The following is a 23,036-nucleotide window of genomic DNA, read 5'->3' as shown; positions in this document are numbered from 1 at the left end:
CTGATCACAGAAGCCATTTACCACCTCCTTTATTCAGACACAATAACCAGGCCTAGCCTTAACACTTATTGCCAGGTGTGTGAAACATTTTGCCACCAACCTTCCCCGCCTCTTCTCACTCACAGACCAAAACAAAACAAAAAACAAACAAAAAAATACTTTCAACTCATTCTTGTCCATCATGCACACAGTCCATGCAACATTAGTGTGAGTGAGCTCAGTTTTATTAATAAATACAGTAACCATATGTTGCATAAAATAAGGGGTATCCTTGTTTTCGGGGCCTGTAGCTTCAGTTTTACAGAAAACAGTGTTTTAAGCTGAAGGAACATCAATTGACTGAGTAGGTGAAATTCTCAGCAGGCTCAGGGAGCACATATACATCTCAGGGGCCATCCCCAGGTCTATCATAAAATGACATTACCACACTGCCCTCCTTACAATCTCCCAGTGAGCTCCTCACTCAAGCCAGGGTTCCACTACACAGATCCATATGGAGTTTGATACTCTGGGTATCTGAATGGTGAACCTACAGGCACTCGGCTACGCCACCATCATCAAGTAGCTACCAATCCAGATGGGGACTGGCATCCAGGCTTCTACTCACCTCTTTTGCACCAAAGGGGAGGACTGGATTATTGCAGGATACTGTAGGCCTGGTGGAACAAAAAGGTAGTAAGGGGAGAGTTAGCACTGACAGATCACTGGCTGCCACCACCACTGTAAGCCCAGTGCTGATTATACCTGCTCTGATCAGGCTGAGATGAAAGTGGTTAAAACAGCCATTGTATCTGATAGCCCATCTACACTAGGCCTCTCAATGTTACAATCAGTAGAGCAGAGCTGGTAATAGCAACTGTGGGATTTTTTTTCTTAAATACAATTTCACTAACATAGGCAATGCTTCCTTCAGCTGTGAACTGATCTGATGTCTTCCAAAAATTTAAAAAGGCCCCTTGCCTTCCCAAACAAGCCTGAAACACATGCTGGCTATGATGGGTTTAGAGAAAAGTTATGATTTTTTAACACTGGTGAATCAGTTATATTTTCAAGGTTGCCTTAGGAAGGAAAAACTAATAAAAAAAATTAAGCCATGATTCTTCTTCTTTACTTTTATAGGTCATTAAAATAAGAGGCAGCCCACAGCCATGGATTTGACGGGAGGAGGGGGGGGGAAAAACACAAAGGCCAGCTCTGTCAACTATCCATAAGCCAAATGCTTAATGCCATTCAGTATATATTTGTAAGTAGCTGAGGATGGTGTTTGTAAAGTGGTCTATTGAAAGAAAATGTGGTTTAACTGTAGCTCAAATATTGTAAATAGAATTGGATTACAATTTCTTACATGTAACTCAGGGTATGTCTACACTACAACCAGGGCAGCAGCATAGCTACAGTACTGCAGCAGTGCTGCTGAAGCACCATAGTGTATATGCTTCCTACATCAACGGAAGATGTTTTTCTGTTGATCTAGTTAATTACAGAATCATAGAAATGCAGGCTGGAAGGGACCTTGAGAGGTCATCATGTCCAGCCCCCTGCCCTGAGACAAGTCCAGCTAAACCTAGACCATTCTAAACTTCTTCTTAAAAACCTCCAAAGATGAGGATTCCACAACCTCCTTAATTCCAGATCTTAACCATCCTTATAGTTAGAAAGTTTTTCCTGGTATCTAACCTAAATCTACCATTGCTTCTTGTCCTACCTTCAGCAGACATGGAGACATAGACATGGAGTGGACAATTGATCACCATCCTCTTTATAACAGTCCTTAACATATTTGAAGACTATTAGGAGGTCCTCCTCAGTTTTCTTTTCTCAAGACTAAATATGCCCAGTTCCTCACAGGTCAAGTTTTCAAAACCTTCTATCCTTTTTGTTGCTTTTCTCTGGACTCTCTCCAATTTGTCCACATCTTTCCAGTATCGGACACAGTTGAGGCCTCATCACTGCCAAGTAGTGCATGATAGTTATCTCCCAGGCCTTACATACACTTCTACTATTAATACACCACAGAACGATTAGTCTTTTTCACAACTGCATCACACTGTTGATGCATATTCAATGTGTGATCCACTATAGACCCCAGAAATCTTTCTCAGCAGTACTACCACCTAGCCAGTTACTCCCATTTTGTAATTGTGGATTTGATTTTTCCTTCTTAAGTGTAGTACTTTGCACTTATCTTTATTGAATTTCATCTTATTGAATTCAGACCAATTCTCCAATTTGTCAAGTTCATTTTGAAGTCTAATCCTGTCCTCCAAAATGTTTGCAAACCCTCACAGCTTGGTGTCATCTGCAAATTTTATAAGTATACCCCATTATCCAGTTTTAATGAAAATACTGAATAATACCAAACCCAGTAATGACCCTTTGGGTCCTCACTAGATATTCCCTCCCAGTCTGACAACGAACCATTAATAACTAGTCTTTGAGTATGGTCTTTCAACCAATTGCACACCTAACATAATTTCACCTAGATCACATGTTTCTAGTTTGCCTATGAGAATGCCGCACGGGACGGTGTTAAAAGCCTTACTAAAAAAATCAAGATCTATCATATTTACTGGTTTCCCCCCCCCCATCCACTAGTAATCCTGTCAAAACAGGAAATTAGATTGGGTTGGCATGATTTGTTTTTGACAAATCCATGCTGACTATTCCTTATAACCCTATCATCCTCTAGCTGCTTACAAACTGATTGTTTAACAATTTGTTCCAGTATCCTTTTAGGTATCAAAGTTATGCTGATCTGTCTATAATTCCCTTGGTCCTCTCTTTCCCTTTTTAAAGATCCACCTCTCTGAGAGACGGTAGCTAGAAGAAATCTTCCGTCGACCTAATAGCATCTACACCAGGGGGAGGGGAGGTCAATGTAACTATGGTGTTCAAGGCACATTTTTCAGAGACAAAAGCAATTATTGCTAGGGTGATATAATTTATAAGTGTAAACTAGGCCTCAGTCTTTTTAAAAGTGTGCACACACAAAACCATTAGTGAGTAGTTTAGAGTTATTTTAAGCTATATCATCTCTCTGAATTTTGTCATCAAGATACAGATAGGAAAAAAAAATATACTGAGGTTAGGCTCTGCTTGCTTTTTATGTAATACTTATGGGTTACTTTCCTGTCTGATGGTTTTGGAAATCAGACAGCAGAAAGTTCTAGGAGAGGTGAGATAATTAGGCTGATTCTTTTATAATAGAAACAGGAAAAATGGAGAAAAAGAAAAGTCATGTCTTAGTAAACCCTTGTGAGGTATTGGTGGAGCAGAACCTACGTTGACATGTATTATTGTTCTATAAAAGACTGCCATTTAAAAAAAAACAAAACAAACAAACAAACACCTTACCTATTCCACTTTTGATGAATCCCACCCAGTGTTATGCCCCACCATGGTATCAAGAAGATGCAGTAGAACATCATCCTCGCTACAGATTGTACTCAGTTACATTTAGGCAGCCCTAATCACTGGGGTTGCCTGGCTCTTATAATGAATTTGGTCCCTGTGCCTTCAACTGTGAAAAAGCTTGCAACTCCAAAACCGGTATAGGAGTGTAACAGGAAAATAAGCATATCAGCTACATGGTATTATTTCTGAGGAACATAGTTAGCTTTTTCAACGATTTTAATACTTCTCTCAGCAAGAAGCAATGTATGAAAAGCAGATTTCCTGTGGAATCCCGCAAATCCTTCTCTTCAGGGATCTCACTTTTCAATTATCTCCATTACATGCTAGGTAAGAGTTGCTAACGTATGATTTATAGTTGATATAGAATTTCATCTTTTCCCCCGCATCTGACTAATCCTCACAAAAGGCAATACAGGAAAGACTACTACAGAAAGACTTCTGAAGCTAGGCTCTTAAAATTGTAATTTCAACATGAAAGAGTTACACATTTGCTGGAGGCACAAGATAGCATTATTTTGAACACTAATTTTGCCCCATCCCAAGCTGTCCTGTACATGAGTGCTGCCACTGAAGACCTTTGCCAGGATATACACAATCCTAAATTAGTTCTGATCCTTGGTATATTTGGACTGACACTTCTATGCATTTTTCTTTTAAAAATATCCATTTTAAATGGCATGCAGGTACAAGACAACATAAATAATGTAGCATTAAGTTTCCCTATTTTCATTGCATCAAGGAACTAAGCCTGCATTTTTGCACACTCGAATCTCCCATTGTAATGCAAGATCTGCTCCCCCAATACTGGCATAATATAGAAGTTGGTTAAATCTTTATCTGCACATATTTTAAGATCTATGTTAGCAAGCTCAAAATACATTCTGGCAAGCACTTGGCAAATTAAGAAATGTGATAGTCAACCAGAACAAATATTGATATTGAGTAGTACTCAGACTTAAGCAGGCCAATTAATATCTACAATTCATTTAGATATATCTATAGCTGATAAGGTACAAGGACAAGATCAGTTCTATTACACACCATGGATTAAACCACTGAGTGTGAATTGTCTGAAATTGTGAAACACAGCATGCTGGTTTCCCATGCCATATGTTTATTTTATTTTTCTATATTATAAGTTGTATATGATCACTGAATGTTTGAAATGATGGACTATGCCATCCATCTGTTTGTGATGGGCAAGCACCAGACTTACAAAGCATTAGACACTAGATAGCTATAATTGTGACCGGGGTGTATATGATCAAGGAATACGGGGCCTGTAAACTATCAAAGAAAGGCGGGGTTGAGGACTTAACTCACCATTGGCACACCCCCTCACAGCAGGGCCTGATGTAGCAGGCTCATCTCATGACCCCACCCTCTGGGTCATGGTTATACGGCCCTCCCACTTTCAGAGTAACAGAAATAAATAAGAAGCAGATAGTTCAATAAACTTGTCTCAAGTCTTGGGACTCCTATTCTGCACTCAGTGCTCGTTATAACCTCTCTCTCAGGCTTCCAATAGCCTTTCATCCCATCTTCCTGGGTGGCCATGGGAGAATCAAGTCCTCCTTCTCCTCTGGCTTCCAGTCCAGGGAGCCTGTAGCAAGCAGCCAAAGTCAGCTCTCTCCAACCTCTTGTTGCTTTCCTAAACTTCTTCCTACCTTGTCCTACCCTAGGCCCTTTTCCTCACCCCCTTTCTGGGCTCCACAGAGTCCCTGCTGAGTCTAGTAGCAAGCATACCTCCCAGGGCTTTCCCCCTAGATAGCTGGTTCCTGCACATTTATCAAGGTTCACTGGTGGGTTCACTCCCCTCAATGGTTTCTCAGCATTTCTCCTAGCCTTTTGTTACAGTTCCCGCCTCAGGAGAGGATCCCAAGGCTTAGTGTCACCTGGGACTCCTTTCTCCTAACCCTCTCTCACTGCTCTGGATGCCTCCCCAAGCTGGGTCTGAAAACACTTGCTTTCCACACTCTCCAGGTGCCACTGAGTGACTAACTGAGCCTTCAGGCTCCCATGAATGCTTTTACTGCCAGTACGGGGTACAGTATACACCCCATCACAGTGGGTAAACAGATTGAATGGTGAAGCTGCAGCTTTGAGTCAACACTTAATTAAATGAGGTTTAAAGATGTAATCAAAAACAAATGTACAAAGAATTTGGTGTATAATTTCAATCCATTTGCTGAGGTGTAACAAGTAAAGAGAGAGACATAGCTATTCAGCACCAAATAGTGTTTCAACTTAACCAACAAATAAATGTGTTGAACGAGAAGCATTACATTCTTAGAGCATGCCATGACAAAAGGCAAAATGCAAATAGCATACAACCATTACCTATTAATTAAATCAAGTAACTGACCAAATAGAGTCAGGGTGAGAAACAGCTAGACAAACATAGGAGAAGTGGGAAACTGCCTGATCTCATAAGAGAATGCATAGTCTAATGGAAAGCTACTGAGAGATACTTGCTAGAAGTACATTTCCAGGGTAGGGACTGTCTCTTTGTAATGTTTGTATAGTGCCTAGCACAATGAGGCCCTGGCCAATAGTTGCTACTGCAATAACAATATTAAATAAAAACAGTAACTATGGTGAAATTGCTCATCAACGATAATTTTCAGGAATTTCTATTGCTGCCTAAAATGGAACCAAAAAACTGGAGGACAGCAAGTGTATTAGAGATTTTCAAAGGAAGTGAAAGAATGAACCTGGCAATTATTCTCCTATAAGTCTAACTTCTCTCTCTCTCTCTCTCTATTAAAATGTATTACAACAAAAGAGTTACATAATATATCTAAAGGGTGATAAATCAAGAACAATAAATAGCATAGGCTTATAAAGAACAAATGTTCCCAGGCAAAATGTATAGAATAATGGGATGAAATTATTAACAGATCTATTTAGTCTGAATAGTAAGGAAAAGTTTCCTGGCAAAGAGATGTATTTGACTAGAGAATTGTTTCCCAAAGGGAAAAAGAGATAGAATCCCCATCTCTTGAGACACTTAAAACCCAGATGGACAAAACAGTAGAAAATACACTGAACAAACCAAATAGAAATGAATTATCTTTCTCAAACTTTTATAAAGTTAGAACAGTTTAAAAAAACAAACAAACAAACATCAAATGCACTAGATCATCAGAATTAGGTGATATTCCTCATGCTTAGGGAAATTAGGTAGCAAGCAGAGAGATACTGATAATTGTGCTCCATATCTCAAAGTGAAACTGTTCTAGGTCACTAAAGTCCCTAATATGTTTGTCTTTAAAAAAAAACTTTGTACAAACTGATTCAGAACAGAATACATAAGATAGTGTAGACCAATAGTATGTGTCATGGAATATCCGTAACAGCTAAATATATATTATGATTTTGTGTCTAAATGTGTGCTCTAAATACTATGTAATCAACACCTGCATAAGGGTATATAAGTGTGTTAGATAGATTACAGTTGTTTCTGCAGAATGGTTGTGGGATTTATATGAATATAAGGGTACGAATGGGCTTTTGTTCATTCTTTTTACTTATACATCCCAGAGTAATCCAGGAACAGGAAAATATTATGAAACAGTATGAAATATGTTGCATAAGAGATTGCTTTTATAATCAGAGTGATTTGTATCATCTTCCCCAGAAAGACCAAACCAGTCTGTTGCTCTAAATTAAAAAAAAAATAAAAGCAGATGTTTAAAACAATGTTACATTACACAACACAAAGAACCAGTATACAGTGCAATAATTCATATATTATTCTAGGTGCTTTATACTGCTAAGTATAAACAACAACTTTGTTAATGCTAAAAAAAAAATTGGAAAAATACCACTCACCATGGTTATGCCACTGTTTCAAGTACAGACCAGGCTGGAAGCAGGGTTTTTTTTATACCAGTACTATGAACTTTGACCTTGGGGCCTTGGTCTTTCAGAAAATGTAATTTAATCACTGGATTGCCATCTTGTTACAGGTGTTGTTGATGTTGTGAATGATTTAAGCAAACAATGTGGTTTTACTAAGGGAACTTTTGTAATAAAGGTGGAAAAGGTTACCTGGTCTATTTACAGCATATGGGACTTAATTAAGAAAGGGGGATAGCTGAATGGAAAGGAAGATATAGATTATTAGAGGTGTGAAGAACTATAGATAATTTCCTCCTAACAAAAGGGATGAGCAGAACTGCTAATGGAGGTCTCTTCTAGCAGCTATTAGGCAATGTGAAGGACAATAAAGAAGCAGGTAAAACTCTGGGTTTTGCACTGCTCTTTCCTAGAAATGAAGATGTTTAAATAATGTTTGCTTGTACTTTCACTTAGTAGATAACTCCCTAAAATGGCTTTTACTTTTTTACATTTTAGCATTTCTCCCCTATCTTTCTCCCTTAAAAAGAGATGCTTATACTTCCTTAAGCTTCAATTAGCCAACCCAATACAGTTTTTGTAGCAGAAAATGAAGCCTCAACAGCCTTTCAGAATTCTTGACGAAGTTCAGGGAAATGTAGATAAGCGCCTCAGTGAACATAATTTGCTTGGATTTTCAAAAAGAAGTTAATAAGAGCCTACATAAAGTAAATGGAGCAAAGACCTCCCCATGAAAAACTTGACTAACTCCATAATCCCACAAATGGATCTGCATACTGAAATATAATGGGCCATCACACCCTAGCCAGTACTTGAGTGTTGTCCTAGTTTAGCCTAAATTTCAAAGAACTATGGCAAGTTGATGGAAGGGAGAAGAAGAGTGGACCCTGCTCTCTCTCTGTCCATAAAAACAACAAGGAGTCTGGTGGCACCTTAAAGACTAACAGATTTATTTGGGCATAAGCTTTCATGAGTAAAAACCTCACTTCTTCGGATGCATTCTCTGTCCATAGATATTCATAAAATCATAGAAGTGTGGGACTGGAAGGGACCTCAGTATGTCAACTAGTCCAGTCCCCTGCACTCAAGGCAGGACTATGTAATAACTAGACAATTCCTAATGACAGAGATTCTACAACCTCCCTGGGCAATTTGTTTCAGTGCTTAACAACCCTGACAGCGAGGAAAATTTTCCTAATTTCCCACCTAAACCGCCCTTGCTGCAATTTAAGCCCATTGTTTCTTGCCCTATCCTCAAGGTTAACAAGAACAATTTTTCTCCCTCCTCCTTGTAACAACCTTGTATGTACTTGAAAACTGTTAATAGGGTCTCTCACACCTCTATGACAGGCCCTGCTTACCCACTACTGAACAGGCTTGTGAAACACTACCCTTATTTCTGCAAAGGGGAGGTGTCATTCTAACTACTTCCTCAGCAAGAGCAGAATGTTAGTGTCTGTATGCCTTTAGTGGAATCAAGGAAAGCTAAAGAAGCCTTCAAAAGAGAACTAACCCCTACTATTGTCTACATGCCTTCTGTGCACTCTACGAAAACATAACACGGAGTGGACAGATCAGTATGTCACTAGTAAAAAAGGGAGATGTGGGGGGAAAAGGCCTCCAGCCTGCCAACCACCATGAGAAAATAATTATATTACAAATGTTCTCTGCTTGTAATGGACCTGGCTATGAAAAACAAGTATGATACTACAACTCGGAGATACTTAGAACAAATTCATGAGACAAGACAGTTACGTCTAAGGTTTGTTGAATGGCACAGCAATACAGAAATCAAATTATTAGATTTTCTACTTCATTAATCAGGTCTGCACACAAAGGTGAAAACAGGGAACTACACCATTACTTTCTTAAAATAAATTTTAAAACATTTTAGCAAACCATAAAAATAAAAGCACTATTTCCAAAAGGAGCCAAAACTGACTGTTGCGTTTATTAGAGAATTTTTTGATAAAAAAGTCATTCTTGCCAGGGTCGGCGCTAGGTTTTTTGCCGCCCCAAGCGAAAAAACAGACAAACAAAAAAAAACCCCTCTGAGAGTGCAACTGCCGAAGCAAAAAGCGGAATGCCGCCCCAGTAATGTGATACTCTGTATCTCGGGGGAACTCCCTGCACCCCTATATTCATACTTATAATAAGATTGTGTGGTATCCAATGCAAAGTTTGTCATGTCGGGTGTTTTTGGAAGGCACATGATGCACTGAGCATTGTTGTTACTGTAATGTTATAGGTTGTAATTTCATATCTATAGTTATGCGACTGAAAATGTGTCCTCAAGGTTTAAAACAAGCCCAGCCAAAACTCTCCAGGAACAGAGGGGCAGTTCACACCTCATCAGGGCACGTATGGTACAAACCCAGCCCAGCCTCACAAGAACAAAAGACACTGGCCTAGACAGCAACAAAGGATCTGTTGGACTTTTGAATGAGTCACCCCCTTCCCTTGGTCAGTCAGGGACTACGATGAGGTAATGCTCACCAGCCAAATGGGAAGAAAGAACATGATAAAGGGAAAGATGTTTGCCATGCTTGTCCTCTCTCTTCAGGGGTGAAAGTAACATTGAACACTTACCGGTACAGGGGCCTCAGACAGAAGGGGCAGAGCTGGGAGGATCAGCATCCCGCAACCAGCCCATCCACGCTGCCTGGCCTGCGCTGCCCTGGGCTCCAGTGGCGATTTAAAGGGCTTGGGGCTTCAGCTGCTGCTGCTGTGGTAGCGGCGGCGGCAGTCAGAGCCCTGGGCCCTTTTAAATCGCCGGCCCTGGGGCAGTTGCTCCTTTTGCACACCCCCCTCGGCAGCCGGGGTGGGGGGGCAAAAGGGGCAATGATGTTAAAGCGCTGCCGCGGCAGCGCTTTAAAGTCAGCTGTGTACGGGCCAGTATCGGCGGCCACTTTTTACTGGTACGCCATACCGGCTTACTTTCACCCGTCTCTCTTCCACCTCCATCTACAGACATCACCACCAAGCATCTAAGTTTCACCCCTCTGGCTCCACAGTTCAAACAGGTCTCTCTCCTTAAAGCAAGAGACCCCTTCAGCCCTGCTTCCCAGAACTGGGTTCAGGGTCGTCTCTTGCTCTTCCTTCAGTCAGGAGTCCCCAGCCTTCCTTCCCAGAGCTGAAGCACCCAAACAGGGAAACGTCACAAGTAAATACAGTGACGATATAAGGTGATTGGAGTTGGAAAGGAAATGGGATGAAGAAAGCATTACTAGACTAGCAGTTAGTGGAAGACAAGGCCAGGCTGCAGGTACTTGCTATGTCCTAAATAAAAAGAGAGCGTAATAAATGACAATCCCTTTTGTATCTGGCAAAGGACTACAGATTGCTCTGCTGCAGTCTCACCACTTCAGTTTCTTTTCATGTACTAGGCTCCTCTGTCTTTGCTCCTTGCTTTTGGCCTACCAGGGAAGTTCCAAGAGGATGAGAAAACAGATAATATCATGCCAATATTTAAAAAAGAGTAAGCAGGATGACCTGTGTTACTATAGAGCAAAATCAGGGAATGGATGATAAAGGACTCAATCGAAAGAGAAATAAAGGAGGATAGCATAATTAATGCCAGCCAACATTTTGTGGAAAAAAGATCTTATCAAGTGTGACCTTTTTATGAAATCACATTTGGGTACTTCAAGTAATTGTGTTGACATAATATATTTAGACTGCTGTAAACATCTGAAGTACTGCCTGACATTCTGACCAAAAGAAATTAGTACTATACAAAAAATCAATACAACAGATATTGAATGGTTTAAGACTATGTAATGGATGCATCTCAAAATACAGTTGTTGGTGGGGAATAATAAAATGGGGGTGTTTCAAGTGGGATACTATAGGGTAGTACTTAGGGTGATAGCAGACAAGGTGGATCTTTGCAATACTGAGAACACTGGTATAGACTAGTATGACAAAGTGGGAATTTTCTTAACGTTTTGTAGGAATACTGTGTGAGTGCCTCAGTTTCCCCTGTGTATTACACAAATACTTTAGGTGGCGGGACAAGAGCATGTGATTTTTGCAGAGACCCTAGCAGGCAGGTGTGATTGCCTCTAGCTAAGTCAGAAGTCCACCCTGTCTGGAGTTATATCAGAGTCCAAAGGAAAACACCAGAATCAGCTGTCTACACTAGTCTCTTGCCTGCTATAGTCCATCCTCCAAGGGTCAGGCCTATTCACCAACAGTCTTTAGCTTTACATGTGGCTGATTTCCAGCCCTCTTGGGCCCCCACCAGTTTCTTCTTCTTCCCTTCCTACCACCTCACAAGACAGCAGCATAGAAAGAATTAACACCTCCCCCCCCACACACACACTATGGGTTCCTAGCCCTGATCCCTCAAAAATGAAGCCATCTGCTCCATATCCCAAACAACCCTCTCCCCTTCCCAGGACCTCTTCCTGTGCATCCAAATCCTCCTCACTTCCTCCCTGCTGGCTAATTGGCCACTCTTTAACATGCTCACTCCCAAATCTCCTCTCCCTAGAATCCTTCTCTGGAGTAAACACAGGCTAAACCTGGCAGCGATGAGGTTGAGTACCTCTGTTAGGCCTTGTCTTCACTGAAGAGAAAAAAAAAAAAGTAGGGGTGTGTGCTCTTAACTCAAGTCAGCTAACTCAAGGTAAAATCCTAGTGGAGATAAGGCAGGGTGTAGTTGTAATATGAGGTAGCTGGTTGAATTAAAGTCTAGGCTGCCCCATAATTTTTGGGTAGGTTTTCACTGCCAATAAGGCGAGGTGTTTTTTTAAATAGCAAGATAATAACAGTTATCTTTCTGTAAACTTAGTGGAGATATGAAGCAGTTAGTTTTTACCACGATGTAACTAGGTGAGGTCAGCACTATTCCTCCCACCTGGATTTGACCTTGCCTTCTGTCATATAAACACAGCAACACAAATGTAACCATTCTGCCAGGTAGAGTAAGCAGCAACAAGGGATGGGTTCAATATCTAGGGGTCCCTCTTAGCAATACAGAATACAACCACATTGAGCCCTCCCCCCCAGTAATCTGGGAAAATTTATCACCCTTGGACACCTGGAAGAGGCAATACTTCCCCACTTGCAAGCACTGAGTCTATGTATAAAGAAAAGAAGTTTTATTAAGAGGGAAAGGGAACCAAGTATTTACTTGGGAAAACAAAACAACCACATTCAAAAGCACACGACCATAAGCAAGCCTGACCTCACTGTGCATTGGTCAGTGTCCTTTGCTGCACTTTCCCCCTTGTGGTGGGAAAGTCTGATGAAAAAATGCTCCTTTAACACAACACTCCCCTTTCCTTCTGCTGCACCCCACTCACAGTTGTCTATCCTTGGTTAGTGAAGACCCAGAGATCAGAGGTGCATTCATGGGGTCAACCTCTCACCCCAGGATGCATCAGGCAATGCTTCTGCTGCAACTGGCTCACATTCGCCACTGTTTCTCTGCTGCCACTGCTTCTCTGCCACCGCTGGCTGCTGTTGCCCCCAGGACATCACATTCTGAGGTTGTGCCACTTAACCCAGCTCTTAGTGAGTTCAGCAGGTAGTGGAGAACCACAAAGCCAGGACAGTCTCTGTGCTGTCTTTCACTGTCCCCACACCAGGTCTAAAGCTTAGCTCCTAGAGCTGCTCAGCAGTGATGTCAGCTCTAGGAATCATCAACTGGAAACAAGGACTCAATTTAATCTCATCATCTCTCTCTCATTAAACAGAGGAGAGGAACAGGGCTAATAGCATCTAGGACTCCCTAGACAGAATCCACACCCACTCATCTTCGCTGAGATTTGGCATCACCACTCCCTGTTTAGCAAGTGAGGTTCAGTTTAGGGTGACCTTCTTAATCAGGGTATGCTAAGCATAGTTCTGCTGCCCTTTACTTGTACAGTAAGGATAACATTTCATTATCCACATTCAAATACTAGAGTGGATTTGTAACCCAAACTAGAAAAAAAAAAATCATTTTGGCAAAGAAGCTCCATCTGCTGCATACCTAAGCAGAATAGGCATAGCTATTCAAACATGGTCTGCTCCTAAAGTCTTTTTCCCCAGCTCATTACTAGATGTCAGGTGATAGCTCATTCAGACCCTGTTTACACATATATTTAATAAAATAAACCTTACTAAAACATGACACTTCACTAACCACACTTCTCCCTCTGGCAAGAGGAGGAGAGAACACACATGACAGATGTTTAGTCATGTTGCTTAATACATTATTGGGAGGTGCTCAGATACTACCATGATGAGCTACATAGCTTTGAAACTGATCAGCTACATCTTAAATGCCAAAAAAGGCAAGTTTTTACAATGAGATAAACAACATGCATTAGGTCTCATTGTAAAATCCTTCTGAAGACAAGGTAGGCTGTAGTTTTCAGACACAAGTTAGCTTTTAACCAGACCTGCTAACTTGTGTGTAAAAAAACTACAACCTACCAGTTTAAACAAGTGACAGAAATTGTTTTCCCATTAGAAGTCTGAATAGACAGCTTTTTTACCATGGGGTGTAAATAAGTGTATAGATTTATCCAACAGTATTAGACACATTCACAGAAAAATCTCTAGGTAATAATGACCATCTTACATTTATATTAGTGCTTTTCCTCTAGGAAGATATTTTAAGTGCTTTACTAACTAGTGTTGTAAACTACACTGTATCATTCACCCTGGCAGAGAAGTAGGAAGTGACCACCTTTGCCATAACTTTAACTCTGACCCCAAACCCAAAATACTTCTTTCACCATAATATGAGAAGCTGGCCACAAGACCATTTTGAATAAGGTACATCAGTATGTACAAGTTAGTTCTATCAGCTACTTCCTAAACACCGTTTTATGGCTTAGAGTAGCTCTGCAGCACTTTGACTCACTTTTGTTCTTTCTCACAGGGCTCTCCAATAACTCACCTAGTCCATAGTATTTTAGAACATTCCCTTTCTGGAAGAGGATCAGTTTATTTATTCTGCACACATTAATGTTTCACACCAGCTTCACCCCACTGGCTCCACAGTTCAAAGAGATCTCTTTCCTTAAAGCAAGAGACCTCCTCAGCCCTGCTTCCCAGAGCTGGGTTCTGGGACATCTCTTGTTCTTCCTTCAGTAAGGAGTCCCCAGCCTTCCTTCCCAGAGCTGAAGCACCCATACAGTATTACTATCCCCTACAAGAGCCAGTCTTGCTCCTTACAGATGCTTCTCAAGCAATGCATAGCTTCTTAGGCTTCTGTTCAACCTAACAGACCAAGTCCTCCTATTTAAATGCATACCATCCTCCAATATGAGTGCATTGCCCCCCCAAAGAAGAGTCCAGGTGACTTGCTCTCTTTCCCTTATATCTCCAGGCCTGGCCTGAGTTAATCACATTACCTCATTTATTATTACCCACCAGAGAGGTGAACAAATTGCGTGGACTGAGGCACCTTTTCCCCTTAAAGGGGCCAGCCACCCTGTGACACTATTCTGTTCTACATAGGTTCTTGCACCACACTCCTCACTGTAGTTTCTGAGTGCCTTCCAATAATGTATTATGCCATGTGACTACACATCTGTCACATGTTTATTTTCTCATCCGCTCCCCAGCAGCAGAAATGTGTCGAGTGGAGTGTCCTATTCTGGTAGGGTTTTAGGGGTTCTTTGGTTGGGGTTTTGTATTTTTTTATATATTTGGTGTGTTTTGTTGATTTTAAATATATATTGATCTGTGTCTATGTTAGAGAAGGCAATGCCAAAGAAAGGCACCTTGCACTTGGAGGGGAAGGTGGTGGGTTTTGATGGTCCTTAGCTTCTGGGGCAGTTCATTCTACAATCTTGGGCTGGCCCCTAAGACAGTTCTGTCTCCTGCACAGTCGAGTATTACCCTTACTGCAGAGAGTTCCATTGTGCCAGGGGAATGTAGTTATCAGCCATGGTCTTCATCCTGGAGGAGATTTTGGCAATTTTTTAAATATCCTAGGCCTAGGCCATGCAGCACCCTGAAGATAAAAACCAAGATCTTGAATTTAATTCAAATTTATATGGAAAGTTAGAGTAGAGAAAGACAGCCTGAAATGTAAGTCCAACCTACCATAAACCGTTTCCCATCAAACTACATATACTATATTACTTTTCAGAAACAACTATTATAATTACTTTCCCAAAACTCTATTGTCAGTTGACAAATATATTAAATGACAGTATTTTCCACTTAATAGTATCCCTCAAAAGAAAATATTTAGATTCCAAAATTAACATAACAAAATACATGAAAACCATTCCATAGGTCAGAATTGAAGTTGTGGTATGCTGAAAAGTGCATTTCTTTAATATTTTCTAAGAATAATGTGTTTATAATAGACCTTACACTGACCACATATTGTTCAGCATTTACTTCCTTGCTTTTAAGTGATTGTTTTGTAAATGCTGCCACTTCTTGCTTCTCCCTACATCATATTTCAAACATTCGACCTTTTCTGTCTGTCCAGGCTACCAAGGTTCTTGTTCAGGCCCCCCATCATCTTGACCCCTGACTACTGTAATCATCTTTCTGGCCTTGATGCCAACCACATTTCCCCTTGTGATGCTTTAGTTTGAAGAAAGCTGTCAAAATGCAAAAAGCCACCACCAACTCTCCCCTCAAAACTCTTCCATAATGCACACACTAAACAGCAACCTGATAACACCCAGACGGGTGGTGAATTGTGATTACTGCTCCTGACTGACTAAGCATTGGGCACATTTTCTATCATTGTTATTACTGCATCTTCTCCATCCCTGACTCTGATTTTGTCATCCTCCTGTTATGCCTTGTCTTTTAGACTGTAAACTCATTTTCTATATATTTGTATAGTGCCTTGAACAATAAGACCCCAACCTGGTTGGTCTCCAGGAGGCTATCACAATAGAAGTGTTAAACAACAACAGTAGCGTAGCTGGGTTTTGAAACAATTTGTCTTTGTACAGCACCTCACTGAAATGCTTCTACTTCTAAGGGAGACGGTAGCAACCAACACAGCATGAAGATATGAAGAGGGAAAATTTTGATGAGATCAGGGCAAAAAACCTCTTACCCTCTTATTGTGAAAATACAATGGAATCTTTAATGTACATACAGAGTAGACAGGACCTCAGCTTTTAAGACCTCATCTGAAAGGCACAGACTTTGAGACTTTACAAAGCAAGGACCTGAAAGATAAAGGAAAATATCTGTGGAATGCATAAATATTTCTATTCAGTTTATATTTTATGTGTCACTGTGGCTGAAACCACATTCTTCTTCACAATTTACTTGTCCCTTCATGTGCAATGAAGTCAACCAATGTCAGTCTTAATGGTTCTATTAGTTTTATCTCCTGACATTTTATAAAAGTGGGTCCTGGTAGCTTGTATAAATAAAAACAATGTTTTACAGAAACAACAGATTCATGGTTTTAATAAAACTACCTTCCTGCTCTAAATCATTATACATCATGATCAATTAGGTTTAGCATGCAGGTACCACTCCTGAAGCAAACTGCTTCAAAGGAAGAATCTTAATTATTTTGAAGAGCTTCAAGCTTTCTTTCAGGATGTTAAATTATTGATAAGTCAAATCAATGGCTTCTTTAGCTCAGAAAATATCATTTGATCACACTGGTACAGAACAGTAGCTGAAGCAGACTCACTATTTTATTTACCTCTTTCCTCTTTTGAAGGCAGTTATCTACCCTTTCTTTTTTCAGGATCCAGTTAAACACTCACAAATGAAATCAAGCTCTGCGCTCCTGTTTCAGTCCAGGTGTGACCTCATTTGCTGTAATGAGGAGGATGGGACTGTCCCAGGGAGTTGTACATCGGAGACAGCCCAAACCAAGGGAGAAGAGAGTCTAGAGTTAGAGAGTTCAGAACCAAATGTGAGAATGTAGAGTCTTGAAGGTAGAGAGCTTAGCAAAGCTGGGCTGAGAGCTTCAGGGAGGAAGTGCCCCTTAAGGAAGATTCACATCAGACTGGTGGAAGGCAGCTAAGAGGGGTCACCTACAAACTTCCCCAGGCTAGAAAGCCATGACTGGAGAGAGCTGTGAGCAGCAGACGGAGTTGCCTGCTGGTTTACTGAGCTGGAGAGCTGAAACCAGATGGCCAGAGAGGGTTAAGGCTTGGAGATTGATGAAGAGGTGTGCCTGCTGATCTTTGTAGGGGAGAGCTAGAACCAGACCTGAGGATTAAACAGGGTGGAGAGAAACACCCTGTCTGGGCTGAAGTGTGTTGAGATGTGCTGGAGCTGTACTGGAAAGTGGAGGCACGGTGAGAGACATGGAGCTGTACTTGGAGTGTTGTGATTTGAAAGAGTGAATATATAGTTTGGACTATGCTGGGGGATTCCGGTTTACAGGTGTGGGACTCTTTTTGTAATAACTTAACCCTGCAGAAGGCTATCTATGCTTAGCAAGCTTGAATAGTGTTACTGGGGGTCTACAGAAGAAAGGAGAAATTGAGGCAGACACACTGCTCATGCTACGGCCTGACCCAGGAGGAGGGCCCCAGGAAGGGGCTGTCTTTTCATACAGGCCTGATCTAAACATTTAGATTGGCATAGCTACATCATTCAGAGGTATGAAAAATCCACACCTGTGAGTGCCATAGCTAAGCCAATCTGACTCCTGCTGTAGATGTGGCTAGGTCAATGGAAATATGTTTCTGATGACCTAGTTATTGTAGCTCAGGCAGGCGGATTCCCTGCAGCAATGTAAAAAACCCCTTCCATAGCCGTAGGCTGCATCTACACCAGGCAATGCAGCCATGCCACTATAGCCCCTGGAGTGAAGACAAGCTGAGAGTCATACAGTTCTTGTTCCCTTTGAATCAATGGGAGTATTGCCTCAGCATGGATAACAGAACCTGTCCAAAGCTAGACTTCACAGCACTGTGAATTAGCAAAGGCTTTTTTTTTTTTTTAAATCCAGTACCATTAAACTATTGATCTTAGTCACACCAAACTGTATATTCATGCTTTCAAATCCCAAACTCTATTTGAAATCTAACCTGGCAGGAAAGAATCAGTTTTGTCACAATAAGATATTTTCTCAAAGGAGTGGAAATGATAATCTATGTTCCAATAAAAGTGGCAAGGAAGAGTTGTGCAAAATCCTAGAGGAAGGGAGAGACATGGCAAGAATAGTGTCATAATAGGTAGCATCCTGCCTGAAACAGAAATGTACAGTAACTGACAAATAGACATGGGGATATATTATTTAGATAAGTGGCTGTCTTGAACCCAACAAGGGATAAGATATTAAAACATTTTTGATGCCCCATGCCAATTATTATAGGATCTGAAGCTACATATTTTGGTGCGTAGAGCAGATATTAATCCCACAATTTGTGGCTTAGTGAGCACATTTTGAGCCCACCAAGGGAGGCCACATATGTTGTGTAGAAAAAGGGATGTTGATAAATCCCTCGTGTACTGTTGTAATATTACACAGTTAATATGATCTAGATTTTTGTGTTAAGTTTTTGCTGGCTTATTCCCATTGGAACAGCCACCATTAAAATTGTTGTTTGTTATTAAAGACAGAAAAAGAAGAGAGCTCCTGGTATTAGAGAAGTTAGCTTTTTAACAACTGCCTCTTTGCACCTATCTCACACACTCCGTTGCAGCCTCCCATATACCTACATGGTGCACAGGAGGGTTCCACTCATCAGGCAGCTCCTCTCTGTGTGATACAATGAGAAAGGGACACAGGGGATAAAATCCCAAACATGGTACAGAGCCCTGTCCTTGGTGTGGCTTTCAACCTGCCAAAGCCTAAATATGCCACACAATGTGTGACGGAGACCCGAAGAAGGAGAAACCCCCCAAAATATTAATACAGGAAACATAATACTATGGAATCGATTCCCTCAGTGTAAATATCTCGTACTGTAGCTGAACTTCCATGATACTTCATTTCTGATATACCTAAATTTCAGCCAGGTAGAATGTGGGTACCTGGGGGAGCAAAATGAGGTACAGGACAGGTTCCCAACAGTCCCTTATTTTTTTTCATCTCTGTACAATAAGATCAGGAGTTGCAGAGTGCTGCAAAAAAGCAGCAAGAAATATCCCCGGGGGTGAGTACTGCTTATTAATAATAATATTGGGAGGAGGTGCTAAGAAAACAGTCCCTTGTTTTTTAAATACACTGTTGGCAACCCTATGAAAGGAGAGAGGGATGAGCAGCGCAGACCTGCCTGTGTCAAAACCCACCTGAAAGGGTCTGACGCTTGTGTTACTCTGGGGGGAGAGTAGGGAGCAGTGACACTGCAGCAGCTGCGCCCAGGGCTGAGGTTTGGGGGGCATCCTCTCCCACCTCTGGGAACCCTGTCCCTTGGGGGCGGGGGCGCGGAGATTTCCTCAGACACGTGGAAATCTGAAGCCAAACCAGCAGCAGCAGCAGCAGAGGACCCCCGATGGGCCCCGCCCCGCCCTCTCTCCCCCAGCTCGGACAGGGCAATGAGGGCAGCTGTGTCAGGGTTTTTAATGCGCATGCGCCCTTCCTGGCAGCGCTTGCCTCCTCTGCCGCTAGTGGAGGGGCGGGGCTTTCTGGTGCCCCGCCCACTAACGCGGAAGCAGTGGTGGTTTGGGCTCTTTCCCCGCAGCGAGAGCGCGGGGCAGCTCGGGAGCCTTTTTCCTGCCCGGCCGGGCCAGGTACCTACCTCAGGGGGCGCGCGCTGCCTCGCTCCCAGCCCGGGGGCTCCGCAGGGCCCGGCCGCCGCCTCTTAGCGCCGGGCCGGAACGCGCGTCCCGGGTTCTTAGGGCCCTGCCTCCACCCTGGTCAGCCCGGGCCCCGCTCCCGCTGGCAGCGCCCCTCGCCGTGGCCCCGGGGCGGCCCGCAGGTATCAGGGGAGGGGCGGAAAGGCCGAGGGTAGCTTCGCATTCGGCAGCAGCCTGGGCAGAGGGTCGGTCCGGTGTCGGCCTCTGGAGTTGCCCTTTGACACACACACAACGATGCCATCGCACCAGCCTCTCAAGGAAGAAGTGGCCACGGCCTTGCTGAGGCGGGATGTGCTGATCGGCGCGGCTGTCGTCCTCCGACTTGCTCTAGTCTTTTACGGAGTCTATCAAGACAGGACTATGCTGGTGAAATATACGGACATTGACTATGACGTGTTCACAGATGCCGCCAGATTCGTAACAGAGGGGAGCTCCCCATACCGAAGAGCGACCTACCGCTACACCCCTCTGCTGGGCTGGATCTTAACTCCAAACATCTACCTTACGCCTCTTTATGGAAAGCTGCTTTTCATTACTGGTGATATAATAGCTGCATACCTCATATACCAAATCCTGCTGCTCAGGGGAGTGGACACCAGCAAAGCCTTCGGGTACTGTGCTTTCTGGCTTCTCAATCCTCTACCAATGGCTGTGTCCAGCAGAGGAAATGCAGAGTCTCTTGTAGCAGTACTTGTGCTTGCCACCATGTATTACATAGAAAAAGGAAACATAGTGAAATCTGCTATATTTTATGGCTTTTCAGTGCATATGAAAATTTACCCAGTGACTTATGCCCTGCCAGTAGCCCTTCATCTACAGAATAATGGATGCTGTGGAAAAGGGACAACAGATACCGTCCATTTAAAAAAATCAAAGTTTTCTCTTGTGGACCACTTCTGGCAGCTTATTTTAAGGCTGCTGGGCCGTGATGTATTGTTTTTTGTGGCGGTTAGTGGATTGACATTTGCAGCCTTGAGCCTTTCATTTTATTATCTCTATGGTTGGGAGTTTTTGGAACATACCTACTTCTACCATTTGACCAGGAGGGATATCCGTCATAATTTCTCCCCCTATTTCTACATGCTGTATTTGACTGCAGAGAGTGAATGGAGTTTTGTCCTAGGACTTGCAGCTTTCCTGCCACAGCTGCTCCTTCTTCTAGTTGTGTCTTTAGCCTATTACAAGGACCTTGTCTTTTGTTGTTTCCTACATACTGCTATTTTTGTAAGTTTTAACAAAGTGTGCACATCCCAATATTTTCTTTGGTACCTCTGCCTCTTGCCCCTTGTAATGCCTGTTGTGAGAATGTCCTGGCAGCGGGGTGTTTTGCTTCTCCTTCTGTGGTTTCTTGGACAGGCACTATGGCTGGCACCTGCATATTTTCTGGAATTTAAAGGAAAGAATACCTTTTTACTTATCTGGCTGGCTGGCTTGCTTTTCCTTTTCATTAACTGCTTCATCCTTGTTCAGATTATTTCTCACTATCAAAAAGGAGCACAAGTAGCCAAGAAACTCAAACATCAGTAATATGCACATCGGTATGTGTGCCAAATCCTACCAGTAGTCCCATTGACTTTAATGAGATTGCTCAAATGAGCAGGACTTGGCCTAATATCAGTAATGCAATTGTACCTACACAGTCCTAAAACACATTCTCTATAAATAGCCTTTTCCAGTGTCATGTGATTTTTGGGTGGGAGAGTGGGATTAAGTGTTTGGGGACTTCACCACCACCACCACCACAGCAGGGAGAGGGCTGGTCTCAGTTTTGAGTAAACTCAGTATTGGGTAGAACTCATAAGATTGCAGAGGAGGGGTATTATAGCTCTGATGGTATCTTCTCATACTCCTTTTTTTTTTTTTTTTTTTTTAAGTGTTAGGTTGATGGAGAACAAATATAACTTAAAGTGATCAGTTACCAAATGATTATATTTTTGTCTGTATTTTATGGGTACACAATCCTGGTGTTTTGTACTTGATATTTTTTTTAACAGAAAGGAGTGCTTATACACCTCTACCCCAATATAACGCTGTCCTCGGGAGCCAAAAAATCGTACCGCATTATAGGTGAAACCGCATTTTATCGAACTTGCTTTGATCCGCTGGAGTGCGCAGCCCCGCCCCCCTGGAGCGCCACTTTACCATGTTATATCCGAATTCGTGTTATATTGGGGTAGAGGTGTACCACTCACAATTTTCCTTTTGCTATTTTATTCACTCTTTTTAGCACTGGCAGTTACGTGTTCATTGCAAAGAATAAGCTCTAGAACAGGAAAATTCCAGACATCCTACAGCTAACAGGATGGATTGTCCTCCTTTTTCACTCACCATCAATCAATAATATGTTAAACTAGCTTAGTAAAATAGGTAATTTTTTTTCATCAGTCAAGTTAAGTATTAGTTATACAAGAACAGCCATACTGGGTCAGACCAAAGATCCATCTAGCCCAGTATCCTGTCTTCCAACAGTTGCCAATGCCTGGTGCCGCAGAGAGAATGAACAGAGCAGGTAATCATCAAGTGATCCATGCCCTTTTGCCCATTCCCAGCTTCTGGCAAACAGAGGGTAGGGACACCATCCGTGCCCATCCTGGCAAATAGCCATTGGTGGATCTTTCCTCCATGAACTTATTTAGTTCTTTTTTAAACCTTGCTGTAGTCTTGGCCTTCACAACATCTTCTGGCAAGGAGATCCACAGGTTGACTGTGCAAATACTTCCTTTTGTTTGTTTTAAACCTCCTGCCTATTAATTTCATTAGGTGACCCCTAGTTCTTATATGAGAGAGTAAATAAGGAAGTGCTATTTACTTTCACCACACCAGTCATGATTTTATAGACCTCTATCATATCCTTCCTTAGTTGTCTCTTTTCCAAGCTGAAAAGTTCCAATCTTATTAATCTCTCCTGATACGGAAGCTGTTTGCTTCCTAACGTTTTGTTGCCCTTTTCTGAACCTTCTCCAATTCCAATACATCTTTTTGAGATGGGGTGGCCAGATCTGCACGCAGTATTCAAGATGTGGGCGTACCACAGATTTATATAGAGGCAGAATGATATTTTCGGTCTT

The 23,036-nt window shown here is 42.1% G+C and overlaps 1 protein-coding gene across 1 annotated transcript; it reads left to right on the top strand.

Annotated features, from left to right (window-relative positions):
- The first annotated feature begins 19,865 nt into the window (after positions 1-19,865).
- PIGM (phosphatidylinositol glycan anchor biosynthesis class M) lies at positions 19,866-21,636 on the top strand. Its single transcript, XM_034765030.1, has one exon. The coding sequence runs from the start codon at positions 20,203-20,205 to the stop codon at positions 21,493-21,495; it is 1,293 nt and encodes a 430-aa protein (XP_034620921.1). The 5' UTR covers positions 19,866-20,202; the 3' UTR covers positions 21,496-21,636.
- Positions 21,637-23,036: the final 1,400 nt, after the last annotated feature.

Source organism: Trachemys scripta, chromosome 3 (genome assembly GCF_013100865.1).
Source record: "Trachemys scripta elegans isolate TJP31775 chromosome 3, CAS_Tse_1.0, whole genome shotgun sequence".
Classification (NCBI taxonomy): domain Eukaryota; kingdom Metazoa; phylum Chordata; order Testudines; family Emydidae; genus Trachemys; species Trachemys scripta.
This window is presented reverse-complemented; position numbering and strand designations above follow the sequence as displayed.

Coding starts and splice junctions, on each gene's coding strand:
- PIGM (XM_034765030.1), top strand. CDS start 20,203: ATGCCATCGCACCAGCCTCTCAAGGAAGAAGTGGCCACGGCCTTGCTG.